General features: G+C 53.8%; 2 protein-coding genes across 2 annotated transcripts; both read left to right on the top strand.

Annotated features, from left to right (window-relative positions):
* Positions 1-1,399: 1,399 nt before the first annotated feature.
* UHO2_03080 (uncharacterized protein) lies at positions 1,400-6,892 on the top strand (the record flags this gene model as incomplete). Its single annotated transcript, XM_041557996.1, has 1 exon — positions 1,400-6,892. One exon carries the CDS (start codon positions 1,400-1,402, stop codon positions 6,890-6,892), a length of 5,493 nt encoding a protein of 1,830 aa, XP_041413930.1.
* A 3,785-nt stretch (positions 6,893-10,677) lies between these two features.
* On the top strand, positions 10,678-15,102 carry UHO2_03081 (uncharacterized protein; the record flags this gene model as incomplete). The annotated part of the gene is made up of 1 exon (XM_041557997.1): positions 10,678-15,102. The coding sequence occupies one exon, from the start codon at positions 10,678-10,680 to the stop codon at positions 15,100-15,102; it is 4,425 nt and encodes a 1,474-aa protein (XP_041413931.1).
* Between the last annotated feature and the right edge of the window lie 737 nt (positions 15,103-15,839).

Genomic DNA, 15,839 nt, shown 5'->3' on the forward strand with positions numbered 1-15,839 from the left:
GAACGTGGTGAGAACCTAGTGTTCTCAGTTTGATATATATACATTTGTGAGGCTCATACCTAACGTGGGAGTATGCTATCTCATGACCTAGTTTGACAACGAGTGGGACTATGTTGTATCCGATCTCTAGTCAGATCGGCTCCGCTTGATCCATGATCAGATCTGCTTTCCCGATTATGTTCTAGATCGATCTTGCCCGATCCTTCGTCACTTTGACTTCCTACTGGATCGTTATCTTTAGCAGGCCGGTCAAGTGGGATTTTTCATCCATCTTCAAGTTGTTAGGCCTTCATTTACACACAGCCTCGAACCGCGAGTAGTTCGAACCGCCCGATGCTGGCCGGGTTTTCGATCGCGACTGTCCAACACTGCAACCGGCAGTCACAGAAACAGAACTTGATAGTGCTGTCATGTCTCAGCATCGAGACCCGCTTGTAGCTTAATAAGAGAACTGCAGGCTGTCATCTGCTCATCCATATCAATCCATATATCGGATCTGTCGAGCAGCTTCTTAGCGTCCAGCAGGCCAAGTGACGGAGGGGATGCAATAGTGAGTTTGCGATTACGGCCAAGGCGCTTGGCTGAAAAAATAAAAATGATATGACTCGAAAGGCTCGCTAGGCTAACCAGTTTTCTTTGTTTCCTTCACCACTTCCGTGTCCCTCTCAGGCCCGTGTCCATCTGGATCTTGACAGACAGTCGACGGCTCACTGCAACCTGCGCTCCTGTCACCAAGCGATCTCATGACCTCGCCCGCTCTGCGATCTGCAGCTGTCTTGACGGCATCAGCGTGATATTTCTCATTTCGCTTCCACGATGCCTTTGATCCGCCTGCAATGCGCCTGCTGCCTCTTGCTGCGTGCTGTCTCGGCACAATGACTGCTCTTCGAACACACCCACCGGACCAGACTCTGTCAGCTTGCCGCTCATAGATGTTCTTTCCGAGACATCTCCCTACGCCATGCGAGCACAGACTCTGCCCCCCTTGTTTTTGCTGTGCTTGCTGCCAGGTCTGCCCTTGTCGCCTCTTGGCCGAACCACAGCTGCGTACTTTCTGATGGTAGTTTGGCTGGGACATGAACTCTCTCCTCTGAGACAAGATCTCCTGCCCTTATCTTTTGCAACCTGGACCCATTCGAGACACCAAGACTGATATCAGCCTTGTAGTCCTTGACTCCGCTCTTTTCACTCCACGCTATCTGCAACTGCTATCTAGTATCTCACCCACTCAGCTTTGCACTATCACTTTACACAACGAACCATATCCTCACACTATCCAACAAGCTCTTCCTCAAACCACCTCAGCATCAAGCACTTCCAGCAGTCACGACCGGCCTCTTGAGGCTATCCTGAAAGTACGACACAGGATCCACAAACATAGCAGGTACACTCGCCCAAGATGTCTGGATTAGGAATCGACTTTGGCAATGAGTCTGAGGCCTACTCCACCGATACAGGCTCTCGGGTCTCCGCCGCCTCCACCTCGACATCTGGTTTCCACAGCCGCACTCGAGCTCATATGATCCCAAAGAAGTCATCCATGAACAAGATGCGCGGCGCGAGGCCCAAGACCGCCGAAGAGGACGCCAGGCGTGTCCGCATCGTTTCTGGCGAGCCTAGCGTGCTTGGCCATGGTGCTTATACCGACGAGGACTTTATGTCACCGATCAGTGTAGAGGACATCGTTGTGCAGCCGCACAATCTTCACAGTCTTAGCGCTGCAGTTGCTGTAATGAACTGCTACAGTACCGACACTGCAACGAGCAGCACTGAAACCGAGACTGATAGCGATCAAAGCCCCACGCTCACCGAGTCTTCGGTCACAAGCTCCTCCTCGGGTGCGAGCAGCGCTCAGAGGATCAACACCCTCAAGAAGCACAATAGCCATGCCGATCTCTCGACCGAAACTGTCAGGGCCAGTCAAGCCAGGCCGGATCCAAACAATGGACGACCAGTGTCGGAACATATTGTCATTGAACACGGCAGGTCTGTGCACAAGAGCCAGAGCAACACTAGTGTGGCATCTGGTTACCGATCAGATGGGGGCTCCAGTCTGGGTCGATCAGCTGAGATCCCACGCGGGGTTGGTCGTAGTGTTGGTCGAGGCGGACACCACAAGCTCAGCATTCGAGGTGTAGCCAGCCGTCAAGGTACCCTGCAAGGCCGTCTTGGTCCTAAAGCGGGAACCACCCAGACGACCAATTCTTACACTGCCTCGCAGCAAGAGCCTGTCTCTGACGAAGAAACCGAGGTCATGGTCCCCGATGGCTTCGGAGGACACACACGCGTCAAGCAATCTCGATCTCGACCTGCTGCCGTTGAGCCAGCCGCACCTCCGCCTGCTCTTCTCCAACGCATCGATATGTCTATTCTGAAAGAAGCTCCATCTCGATCCGCCTCTCAGGCTGCCTCTCATCAGCACTCCGATGCCCGACCTTCTGCCGCCAAATGGCGCGTGGGCAGCTTCTATGGCCCTGACGGCTCCGAGACGGCTCGCATCGATCACGAGACAGGTGCCATCAGCGAGCTTGCCTCCCAAATCGGAGGCTCAGAGGCTGGACCTGGCGCTGTTCCTTCGCGCATCAGCTCGAGCAAGGCTTCTTCCGTCTCGCTCTCACGCTCACAAACCTCGAGCGTTGGCCTGAAAGCTAGTATGATGAAGAGTCTCACCAATCAAGCCAATGCCCATGCACAAGCTGCTGCTGAGCAGGGTGACGGTCCAGTAGAAGGCTCGACGAAAGCAGCCGCGCTGGAGCAGAACAGGAGATCTCGCACTTCTCTGGCCAGTGTCTCAATGCGAAGCAAGCGTGGCCTGCAGGGTTTGGAGGAGGCCGAACGAGGTGGTGCTCTGGTGAGCCTTGACAATTACCGCATGACATACGACACCGGATTTCCCATCTTGCCTCATGAGATCAAGGCTCTGGATCAAGACAGTATCATGGGATCGGTTCGCCTTGGTGCTGAAGCCCAGCCGATGAGGTCCTCTTTAAGTCAAGGAGGTATGCAGCCTTTGTCTTTCGCACAGAGCCATCTGTCTTCATCGCCTCTGAAGGCAGGTGAAAGCGAGACGCAAGGAGGCAAAGCAATAGAAAAAGTGAAGAACCGCCCACGCCGCAGCCTCTCCGAAACCAAAGTCAACGCTGCCCTGCTCGAACGTCACGGTACGCTCCTCAGTACGACCGCCAACCCTCTTCGTCGGAACAAGGAGCTCAACCGCCTCCTTGGCAACTCTGACCGGAAGTTACCCGCTTCTGCCGCAAAGCCTATGACTAGCGAGGCACAACTCAAGAACAATCTCAAGCGCAGCAACGCGGTCACGTCAGCCGTTGCTCCTCCGCCAGCCGCGCTTGAGCAAGGCAAAGCGAACAAAGCGCGTGTCGAAGTGGATCTCGTCCTTGAGTCGGATCTAGTCGTCGAAGGAGGCACTCTGCAGGGTCGTATGCAGATCCGCATCCGCAAGGGATCCGAAAAAGAAGGTGGTGTGTTCTTGGCCCAGCCCAAGATCCGCGTTGTCGGATTCGAGGAGCTGCTTGCTGACGACACGAGGTACATCTTCTACCATCACGCATCGGTCATTGACGGTGATCGATCGAACAACGGTCCGTCCGAGCCTTACTACTTGCATGGCTCACCGACTCTTTCCTCTCCCGAGACAGCTTCTTTTTCGGCTCTGGCCTGCTTCAACGGTGATCCTGATGCTGAGGGATATGCGGAAGGTAAAATCGGATCGCACTCCATCCCATTTTCCCTCGAGCTCCCCGTGTCGAAGGGCGTCAAGGGTAGCTACAGAGGCAAGAACGCCGTAGTGCGCTATATTGTGATCGGATCCGTCAAGCTAAAGTCTGCTTCTGGAGCCAATCGATCCATTGCGCACTTCTACCGACATGTTGATCTGTTCCCTTACCTCAACCCAGCGGTCATACTCTCAAGCGCACTCAAGCCAATCCAAGTCACCAGCTCGAAAGGTCTCTTCCTTGGCGGATCTGGCAAAGTACATCTCATGGCTAGTCTGCATCGCAACACTTGGGTCGCAGGTCAACGCGTCTACATTAACGTCGGGATCCAAAACGACACTTCGAAGAAGATCAACGGCATGACCCTCTCCCTCATTCGCACTGTGACGCTTTACAAGCCGCGTCCGGAGCTAGATATGGATAATCATTCTGCGAGGCGCGAATTGGATCCAGATGCGTGCCAGACTTCGACTACACGCAAGAAGATTGCAGAAGAGGAGCTGGAGATGGGACAGAAGGGCAGCCGAGGTGTCGTCACTGCGAGAGGTTGGTGGACTGGTGTAGAGCCGGGACAGCGGGTGGAGTCTTGGCATTATATGCATATTCCTGGTGACGCGCTGTCCATCTCGCGTGGTAGACACGTTGAGGTGGTGTATAGTATCAAGGTCTCTATCGGTAGCTCGCTTTCTTCGGATGTGAGCGTAGAGCTCCCGGTGCGGGTGATCAACTTTGTCTCCCTCGATCCGCCCCCTCTTAAGAAGGCAGGTAGCAAGGATGGAGCGACACGAAGCTGGGCTGCTCCAGGAAGCGTGTTCAGTGAGGCTAAGTCGCCTAGTGGTGGTAGTGTGAGTGAGAGGGCTGCGGGCGGAGATGCTGATCAGATGGTGGCAAGGCTCAAGACTGTTGATGTTATGCGGTCGCCTGGTAAGACTGAGATCTCGCTTCAGAACTATGACCAAGATCAGCAAGCTGCTCGTATGCTCTCTCCAGATGAGGTACGGGAAGAGCAGCAACGACATCTGCAGCATCAGAAGTCGCTCAACTTCATCAACCACGCTATTCGCAGTGCGGCTGCTCGTCGAGGAGTTGATGTCACTCCGACTACCAATTCTTCCTCTGCGCGTACGCCGAGTCCCGCCGGATTGGGTATCCGGGTACTTGATAGCAGGTCCCTCTTGGAGAGTACTAGTGGCCACAGTCCCAGCGGAGGCAGTAGTACAGACGGCGTCTCTGGTGCTGATGAAGACCGCGCCGATGACGAGTTTGATGAGGAAGAGGACGACAGTACCCAAACCCCCATGGCTACCACTCGTCAAGGCCACTGCAACACTGTCTACCCACGCGGATGTGAACCCTACGAGCAACACCACCTTGAAGCACACCAAGCTGCCCACCACCTCTCCTCCAACTTTTCCCAGCTGCCCGTCACTCTTCATCTGCCCGGTGGCATGCACCACATGCAGCAGGTGCAAATGCAGATGTATCAGATGGCTGCTGCTAATCCTGCTTACTTCCAGCGTGCGAATACAGTCGCCGCGGCAGGGGCAATGGGTGGTATGCTCCCCATGCTGAGCATCAACAACGCCAATGCAGTATCGCTTGATGAGATCGGAGATGATTACGATGATGAGGAGCGGGAGGATCGCACGCTGGCACTGAACGACGAGTCGATGGCAGAGATGAACATGGTCATTGGGAGCGCGAGGTTGGATGATGATGTTGAGTATGGTCAGTTTGATGATAGTATGTACGCGGATGAGGCTAATATGGGACCTGTTTTAGAGGAGGAGGAGGTACGGGATCAGGGCGAGGAGGAAGGTGGGGCTAAAGGTTGGTCCCTTCGTCGCAGAGGCTCTTCAGAAGACGAACAGGCGGAGGATGAGAACAGGTGGATCGCAGGGGAGGAAGCAGATGATGTAGCAGAAGTGTCATCGATTATGCAGACTGTGAGCATCGCTCCTGGCCCGAATGAGGGAAGGACTGCACCTCCTCCATCTACTGCTTCTGCTACCTCTTCATCTGTCTCGCCCGTCACTGCTACGGAGCGAAGGTCGAGCGAAATGTCCCCCCTTGCACCACCTTATATTCCGATGTGTGGCGATTCTCGCACGCTCTCCTCCTCTCCTCCATCCCAACCCTACCCCGTCACTGCACCTCTCAAGATGAACAAAGACCCCTCTGCTCAACTGCCGCAACAAGTGATTCGAGCAGCCCCCTCATCCGAGAAGCTCATCGAACGATGCGGCAAGATCCCCATCACCCGTATCCACGCTCGCTCTGCAACTGCGGAGGGAGAAGCGCTCAGCACAGCAAATCTCAAACGTCACTCTGGCAACCTTTGCTTCCGTTATCCGCAGGGATTGTCTCAAGGTCAGCAGCAGAGAGGTCACAGGACCACGCACAGTGTTACTGGTCTCAAGCCGTTGATTTTGATACCGAGGGCGATTACAAGTGATAAGAAGAGTAGTGCGGGTAGTAGGACCCCTGAGAGCGCTACTTTTTCGCCCAGCGAGATGGGAGTTGGAAATGGAGAGAGGGAGGAGAGCGTCATCAGTGAAGAAGCTCAAAGTGGACCGCAGGAGATGGAAGTATCGGATGGAGGTTTACCCAGGTCTTCAACTCTGCAATCCATCGCCACGCACGCAAAATCACAACAGACACTCAGACACTCAGACAGCACCTCGTCACTCGTTAGTGATGCAGGAACTACAACACCTTCAGGTGCTCTATCGCGTTCGCATTCGACACACAACCTTAGAGGAGCAGCAGTAATGGTTCCTTCAGTAAGGAATAAGATTGCGATGTTGGAGAGTAGAAGTGCAGCCTTGCGCGAGTTTACAGCTGTTGTGGGAGCTGGGAGTGGGGGTAACAGTCCCGCTGGCTCGCCCAGTAAGTCTGGTTTAGCAACTTCTACTTCTACTGGTAGAGTAGCACAGCTGACAGAAAGAGCGGAAAGAGCGGGCAGTACAGGGGGTTTGACGCCGTCAGGTTCGAGGTTGGGTAGAAAGGGTAGTTTCATGTCCGTAGCTGAGTCGGAGGACGGTGGAGGAAGTATGGTTAGTAGTGTGGTCAGTGTGCCTGATTATATGAAGGCTGCGGCTGGTAGTGGCAGAGGGGGGGTTGGGTTTAATGCTCCGGTGCTGAGGAATGTTGGTTAGGCTCATACCCTAGTATACGGTGGTATCAAACAAGTATCAACACATAGGCTTCGTGGACAGTCTCTCTTCTTGCTCCCACTTGTTGTTTTTTTTTTTTTTTTTTTTTTTTTTTTTTTTTTTCGCACTCGCATTCGTACGATCCCTTTTGATGTACATAGTTTCTGGTGCAACCGATCGTTCAGTAAAGTCGTCGACCGATCTGTCTGCCTGCGACGTGTGCATGTGGACTTGTGTGTGTGTTTGTGTGTTGGTTGAAGGCGTTGCTGAGCATCAAGGGCAGCGCTTCTCAATCGCACGAGAAAAGGTCCTCGCGTTTGACAGCCTTTACCGAGCAGAACTTGCAGTGGCACAAACCTCGAACCGAAGCAGCGATTTCTGGAATCGATTCAGCAAGCCACCTAGTGCTCCGAGCTGCAACCTTGATTGGCGATGTAGGAACTCGACAGTCAGCCTTGCAGATACAGTAACTTAGTCCAATGCAAGAGATGTGTAGGCGAAAGTGATGCTGCGGCAATAGACAGAGTCAAATGAAATGCTGGTTCTTTCTTTGCCATCCCACATCCTTCTCAGTCTGGCGAAGAAAAGTGGCGCAGGCTTTCCAATGGAACGGTTCAAGAAGTAAGGAGGTAGGGAACCAGAATATTTGCGCCACGGCGGGTTCGCTGAAACCTTCGAGATACGAGTTCACCGAGATAGTCAGATTACAGAGCCAATGAGCGGTGCAAGTGCAGCAGTAAGGAGTGGAAGAACGTTTTATTACCAACCAACACGTGATGCAAGTGGAAATGGGTATTAGAGCCTGTTGGAATTGCTATCGATGATCAATAACCTGTTCAAGAAAGCAGTCTAACACAAAACATGAGTAATAGGCAGCGGAATAATGAGAGTGTCTCTTAGACAGGGATTGCGGAGCGAAGGAGGCGAGGATCAAGAAGGGCAAGATCGCAGTTCAGAAAGAGCGTTGAGGCAGCTTCAGTTGGCGACCATCGCTAGACTGATTGAGCCGTAGTGACTTCTGAGGCGAGGATGAGAGGAGCAACGTCGAGTTGGGCGGCGGCAACCATTGCCTGCGAAATGAATACAAACAGAGAGGAGGAGGTATTCTGGAATTCAAAAGCTTTGAAATGCGGCTTCTGCAACTTTATTTAATTAAATTTTTATCCATAATTACAACTTTTTCTGCAACCTGTCCCTAATAAAAACAAGATTGCTTGCAGATGCCGCAGCATTGCCCTTTCCACCGTCGAGGGTTCATGACTGTCCAGCTTTTACTGCTGACTAGACCGGGAGCTGGCTTTTGAAGACATTGCATCTGGAGAAGCTGGAGTGACCTTACTGCTGTCGACTTTGACCTGCCGTCTCTGGACTAGCACCGTTCCTTCGCAACAGCCGCAATGGAGAAGAAGAGGGTTGACAGAGCAGATTGAGGCTCTAACTTGGCATATGCTGCTCCTTTTCCCAGGGCCTTCCTTTCTTGAAAAGACAAAAAAAATAAAAAAAATAAAAATAAAAATAAAAATAAAAATAAAATAAAAAATGAGGCAATTTCAAAAATGCTATGCGGAATCCTAGCGAGGTGAACGCTCCCCCGCTCTCTCTCTCTCTCTTTCCCGCTGGAGCACAGCGAATTGCAGTACTGCTGGATCGAAGCTTGTAGGCGTGGACCGGCGTTTCCGACAGCCAGCTTGGGCTTTTCTCCTTCTTTGCCCTTTCATCTCGTGACAGTGCGGATGCGCGCAGCTGCGCAAAAGCAACAACACAAGCCACACACACACACACACACACGCACACATACACATACAAGCAAGCAAGCAAGGCTGCATCGGATCTTCCGTCAACCGATTCAACCTGTCGATGAGCAGGAAAAGGCATGAAGAAAGCGGGAAGCAGCAGACAGAACGGTATAATTCTATGCTTGTTGATTAGAGTCTTGACACATGGCCTTTCTACGCCAGACACACGGTGGGAAGGGATAGATGTGCAAGAGTTATGCACACTTGACTGCAGCTGCCGTCCTTCTTTGAGCTTGTTTGGCGTGAGTGAGAAGATGGAGTAAGATTCCCTCTGAGAAGAATTGGGTTTCTTTTTTTTTTCCTTTTCCTTTTCTTTTTCTTTTTCTTTTTCTTTTCTTAGTTGCAGTAGCAAACAAGCAGTCAAGCAGCAGCCATATGCGCCTCTTTGCAACCTCTGCAACCCACCCGGAGAGCCATGCAGAATTGAGCTCTCTTCTCTCCCTCTCCCTCTCTCTCTCTGTGACTGACTGTCTGTATGTTTGCGGAACGGGGATAACTCTTGTTGAGCTGTGCAAGTGATTCGCTTTGGTCCTCTTGCTCCAATTTGCTATCTGCATCCTTCCCGCATCTCATTCAACTCACTCTTCCACCCACTCTTCCATCAACGTCATCCACCATCTACAATCCACCATCTGCCCCCTTTCCCCACCTCCTCCCCGCACGTTGCTTCCTCCTGCTTCATAAAAGAAGCGCCATCCAACGCATCAGCCATCATAGACAAACCACGCTAGCCGACCACTTCCGTCTTTTCTGTTCAAGGCGACCTCATAAGATCCGACAGCTAGAAGAGACGCCCAGTGCAACCGGCCAGACTTTGCTCACCATTCCCCACATCGGCCCTTTTCGGCATCGCTCTGTCATCAGCTTCGGAAGTGCCGCTTGCCCACTCTCAGCTTGGCCCGCTCGGTTCCGCTCCCGATCGTCCTTTTGTACATCCTTCTTCCGTCGCTCCTGTGCATTGATTGCATTCAGCTCCAGCTCTCGTCCATCCTCGCATCTCTCATCCGTCATCTTGTTGTCTTAAGTCCGTCGGATTCTGCTTCTTCCTGACCCACCTTCATTCTCTTCCACCTCAACCATTCCCACCACAACGCTCGCAGCAGTAGGTGGCATTTCGCTTGCTCTTCATACATCCACATCAATCTTTCATCACTCCACATACTTGTAGCCACCTAGTGCTGCTGCTACTCGTCGTCATATAACGCAGTTCCAGCCCCCTGCCTCGATTCGATTTCCCGCAACCCTCAGCAAGTCGGTAGCTCTGCTTCTCGGCCTTACCCGGTTGCTGTCCCATCCATCTGCATATAAACGTCGTTGCTCTGTTGAAGCCGGTCTTCGACAACCCCTCCCACCAAGTCAACCGCTCGAACCGATCTTCTGCGCACACAAAGTCTCTAGCTCGATCTTCTCGCTTTCTATGGACACTCTCTCCGCGCAACAGTCTTACACTTTTCCTCATTCTCCAAAGTTGCTGAAACCATATCCCTTTTCGTCTCAGCGTAGCTTCCTCCTGGGAGACTTACGCCCATCTTGCTGCCCAAGACGATCTCCTCGCAACAGCAACAGCAGCAGCCGCAGCCGCAGCCGCAGTGGCCAGCGGCGCAATCAGACTCATCCGGTACGCTCCAGCAGCAACCATCGGCTCAGCCTCAGCTCTCCTCCTGGGTCACCGGCCAGCTTCCGTCGGTGTTCCAAGACACTGACATAGCCGACTCGGTTGCTTCTGCGGATACCATCTCGCGCCAGAGCGCTGATTCCACCACCGTCTCTCCTGTCATCCACAACCAAGGTTTCTCGTTCTCGCAAGTTCGTCGCCGCTTCACCAACCCGGACCCCGAACGAGCCCATCGTCCCTTGCCCCGACTCAGCTTCGGCGCCGCACAAACCTCGCAGGCAACTCAGTCCAACTTTCAGCACTTCTCCACCTCCACCCTCGGCATCCCTGACAGCGACGACGTGGTACGGCGACCTCGCTCGCCAGCCACGTTGAACATGCTGCGTACCATGGACAAACCCCAGTCGCAACCACAGCAGCTGGCTCATTCTCCTGGGTTTGACATGTCCTCCAACGCCTCCTCGGACTTGCAACAGCAGCACTTTCAGCATCATCAACAACAACAACAACAACAACAACAACAACAACAACACCACCACCACCACCAACAACAACAACAACAACAACACCACCACCACCAACAACAACAACAACAACAACAACAACAACCACCACCACCAACAACAACAACAACAACAACAACACACCACCACCAACAACAACAACAACAACAACAACACCACCAACAACAGCATCAACTCGAACAATTTCAGCAGCAGCAGCAGCAGCACGCAAGTGCGCTTTCCTCACCCGTTACAGCACAGCCTCCGGATTCGCAATCTAATGCTGTTAATCTGTCAGCGCACTTTTCGCAGGATCAGCACATGCAGCAAGCGCATGCACAACAGGATGGCACTTCTACTGTCCAGCAGCCTACAACGCCGCAGCAGGCCAGATTGCACAATCAAACACAACAGTCCTACTCGGCGCTGTCCTCGCCCTTGCAGCAGCAAGTCAACGCACAACATTTGCAAATGTCTCAGCAGCAATCAATGCAGTCGATCCAACACGAAGCCCAGCAGCAAGTTCAGCAAGCTCAACAAGCTCAGCAAGCCAGCCAACAGCAGCAGCAGCAGCGTCAACAAGAGCAGTCGCAAGGCAACACTCAACCTCAGATGATGCCAATGCAATTGACACAACCAGCACATCCAGCACAGTTGCAAGCGATGTCCCAGCCCCAAACCGCAGCCGTGACAGCTTCCGCGGTCAATGATGCTGCACAAAGGCCTTCCATGTCCACACATCAGCGTTCCCTCTCGTTGGGCTTGCACTTGCACCAGTTGGCGTCGCAACCCATGCCTCAGCATTCCGTGCCTGCCTCTGCTGACACTTTGCAGTCATTCGATTGGCCAGCTGCTCCGACACAGAATCAATTGCTCATGTCGGCGACACCTGCTCAGGGCGGCGAACCTTTCAACCCTGGTCATCAGCGAGCTGCCTCTCACAGCATCGGTCCAACACCTGCGATAGCAATGCAAGCGATGCACATGAACATGCAAGCTCTTCCTTCCGCATCCATCGACGCATCGCCTTCCCAAGCACAGGCCCAGGCTCAGGCGCAAGTTCAGGCGCAAGCTCAGTTGCAGGCACAGGCGCAGATACAGGCCCAACTACAAGCCCAGGCTCAGGTCCAAGCCCAGCTTCAGGCGCAGGCACAGATGCAAGCTCAAGCACAGCAGGCGCAAGCTGCAGCGATTCGTGCCGCATCTGCGTCCACACAGCAGCCCACGGCGCAGCACTCGGAATTGATGAACCAGATTGCAAAGCTGCTGGACGATGTTGTGTTGCAAGCCAACAGAGCTCGAGAGTCGTACCACAAAGGTGATGCTATGCTCAGCAACCGCTGTCTTGGTGATTTGCAGAAAGACTTGCAACACCTGCAGCATCTCTCGCACCGCAACTTTGCGCAAGCAGCGCCCGCATCTGCACCCGCTGCGGCCTTGCCCACGCAGTCCTTTGCGGACGTATCGTTCGCGACCCATCCCATGCAGGCGCACCAGCAGCAGCAACAACAACAACAACAACACCAGCAGGTCGTCCAAAACGGCTTGGCTCCTGCATTGACGCTCGAGCAGGGTCTCTCACGGACGGAAGCTCAACAACATAATCATCAGCAGCAGCAGCAGCAGCAGCAACAACAGGACATGCAACCGCTCGAGAATCTCACCCTCAGTAAGATGCAAGGCTCCCTGCAACAGCAGCACCAACAGCAGACGGCGGGCCCCGTGGAAGTCATTCACAGTGGTCAGGTGAGTCCGATTGTCCGTAAGAGGCCTGTCGAATCTGACAATGATCTGGCGGAGCAGCGCTTCAAGTCGCAGCGCTCGGAAATAGCGACGCCAATTCATCCTCCTCCAGCTCCACCTTCGGCGCCACCCACCATAGCAGGCTCGAATGCGGCCATGTCGCACATCCAGCCACCACTGCCACCCCAGAGTGCTCCACCTCCCCGGATATTGACCAGACTCTCAGGTGTTCCCGCTTCTAACACGCTTCTTGCTCAGGCCACCGCTTCGCTCTCTAACGGCGTGCAGTCGCTCAATGCATCTCCCACAACACCGCAGACGCCTTTCGAGTTCCCTCAGGCACAGCAAACCTTGTCTACCGCGATGAATGGAAGCGCCATCCCGCAGTCCATGCCTTCAAGCCCAGCGGTGCGACAGCATGGTCACATGCGCGGAGGCTCCCTGCACGACGCGATGACCATGATGACACCGCCGCCTATTCAGAGACAGACAGGCGCGGCCGAGAATGCGTTCGCAAACTGTGGCGATCGTGCCTCCGCCAAGATCTCAAGGAGTGCTCTGCAGATGTCTGCTATCTCTAGCAACAACACTTCTGCCAACCAATCTGCCGTTGATTCTGGTCCCTCTTCTCCTGACGAGTCGTACAGCAACGGCGACAGCGGAGACGAAGGCAACCTGACTGGTGAGACGAAAGAGCGTCATTTAACCAAGCACCGTCGACACCGCAGTAGCGGCTTCTTCTCCAGCGGTGCATCGTTCGACTTTGGAGCTCCCGAAGACGGCGGAAACGCAGGAGACAACTCGACGAGCAATGCGGACAAGAACGGTCCCAGCACCGTCCTTTCTCCCGAGCTTCGGAGCAAGCTCGAGACCATCTTCCATGATTTCCTTACGGCTGTCTGTTCCGATCTCGAAATCACCGATGACCGTGGCGAGCTCTTGCACCAGACCTTGATGCCCAAGAAGATGGCCAGGCTTGATGAGTCGCCCGACTTCCGTCCCTTCAAGTTCCGCATTCAGGCCTTCACCAACGCTTTCCAGGCAGAGGTATACCGCAACGGCATCAGCGAGGCCGAATGCTCGATCAAGAAGATTAAGCAGTTCCTGTGGACACAGCCCTACATCTCGCGCTTCAACGAGGACGGCAAGAAGGCCAAGTCGAAGGGTAATCACATTTGGATCGTCGAGGCGAAGAAGATCCCCGAGGGTGGCTGGCAGTTCCGCGAGTTCACTCGCAAGATCGCTGGCGCGCCCGAGAAGATCGCCTACGTCGGCCTCAAGTGGACCTGGCCGCTCAAGGTCTGGGACCCTCAGGCTTCATCGACGAGCATCAAGGCTGTCTTCTCTTGCAACAAGGTGCCGTCTTGGATCCACTGGGAGGAGAACAACAAGGTGCTGACGGGCACACCGACCGCCGGCAGTGAAAGCGGCGAGGTGAGTGTCACTGCTCATTATGTCCACAGCGGACAGCTGCATCAGCTTCAGCATTCATTCTACTTGCAGGTCGCATCGATTGCGGCTGACGATCTGCAGGCCACCGATGCCAAGCCTTCAGCTGGCACTGGTGCTCTCGCATCTGAGCTCTCTACCGGCATCAATGGAGCGCCACCTCGCCAAAACGTACCTGTCGATGCCACCGGCATATCGGCGGCTCCGGTCATGTCCAACATGATGCCACACCCGATGCAGCAGAATCTGCCACCACCAGGCCACGCTTTCATCAACGGGCAACCACCGGCCAACTTCCCCAATGAGTCGATCAATCACCAGGTTGTCGAGCCATCCAAGGTGCCCGCAGTCCTCAACGCCATCTCGTTCCCCTTCACGCCTCCCGTGCATTCTGACGCTCGCCCACAATACTTTCAGTCGCTGAACAACGAAGCAGCGATGCTGACGCCGCAGCTCTCGGATGTTCCGGGCACTGGGCCTGATGCTGGCGGGGGAGGCTCGCAGCTCTCGTCTGCCATGGTTTCGCCGATGCCACCCAAGATGAATCACAACCCCTTCCGAAGCGCACCTGCTCTGCAGCTCGCTAATGCCCCGTCACTGCAGGCCCCAGCTTCGTCGCAGGCACTCCAGCAGCATCTGCAGTCGGGTGTAGTGCTCCCGCCGCAGTCAGCCCCGATGATAGCTTCGCAGCCCGCGATGCAGCAGCATCAGCATCAGCAGCAACATCACACTGACAAGGCCTCGAGCGAAGAAATTCAAGTGCATCAGGTTCGAAGCACGATTGAGAGGAAGCAGCAGGCGCAAATAGCCAACTTTATGCTTTCGATCCCAACTCGCAAGGCCGCTATCGCTGCCGAGGCTGCGCGTCCAGTGTCGGGTCAGACCACCCCTATGTCTTCGATGCCGATGGAGATGGCAGCGCAGCTTCCAGCCTTGAACTCGCTTCCTCCCAACGAGTCGATGGCCAGCAGCATGACACCCAATGCCCTCAATGCTGATGCTACGCTTTCCCCTGCTCTCAATGTTGGCTTTGACGCTCTCGGAGAGGCCGGAATGCAGCTTGGACTTCAAGGCGAACAGCAAAATCAGTCTCAACAGGGCCAATAGCGCTGAACACGCAAAATAAACATGGACGTTGCCCAGAGTCCACAGAGCTTCACAGCTCAAGCACTTTCCCTCTTCCTACTCTAGATATGACGTTACGGACATTTTATACAGTCACCGTTCCGGTATTCGTTTGCTTTCGTTAGATCTCGTACTCTTGACCAACGACACGCTCCCCTCCACTATCAGCCCGCACTGTCCCCCCTATCCACTAACTTAGTTGACTCCCTCTCGTATAGTACACGATCGAGGGACCCAATCTACTCTCCCTTGTCACCGTCTCTTTTGTATTCCATCTCCTCTCTTGCACACGTTTTATGGGCATTTCAGTCAGTACTTCTACTCCTTTCTTCCCTTCCCTTCCTGGTTTCACTCGTCTCTAGATGTAACGGACGGCATGAAATAGCCAACTTATCCTTTCAATAGAAAACTGCCTGCGGCCCTGAGTGTCTTTGAGAGAAGGTCATGCTTCCTCGGTATCTTGTACGATACCCAAAAGTGGGATGCAACATCCAACAGAAAAAAAATTACAAGCGGTATCAAACTTTTTGTGTTTTTAGAAACACGGGTTTCTCGATTTTGACATGTTTTTTATCTTGCACAAAAATCTTATGTAAGCTCACCCAAAGTTGAAAAAACAGTTGAGGGAGACGCGTCGATACTCCAACGGGATTCACAGGGTCCGTGGAGCGTCACGGGGTCCATGGAAGATAAGCAAGTCATCAATGAGGCAAAGACAC

Source organism: Ustilago hordei (assembly GCF_900519145.1).
Source record: "Ustilago hordei strain Uho2 genome assembly, contig: UHO2_contig_05, whole genome shotgun sequence".
NCBI lineage: Eukaryota > Fungi > Basidiomycota > Ustilaginomycetes > Ustilaginales > Ustilaginaceae > Ustilago > Ustilago hordei.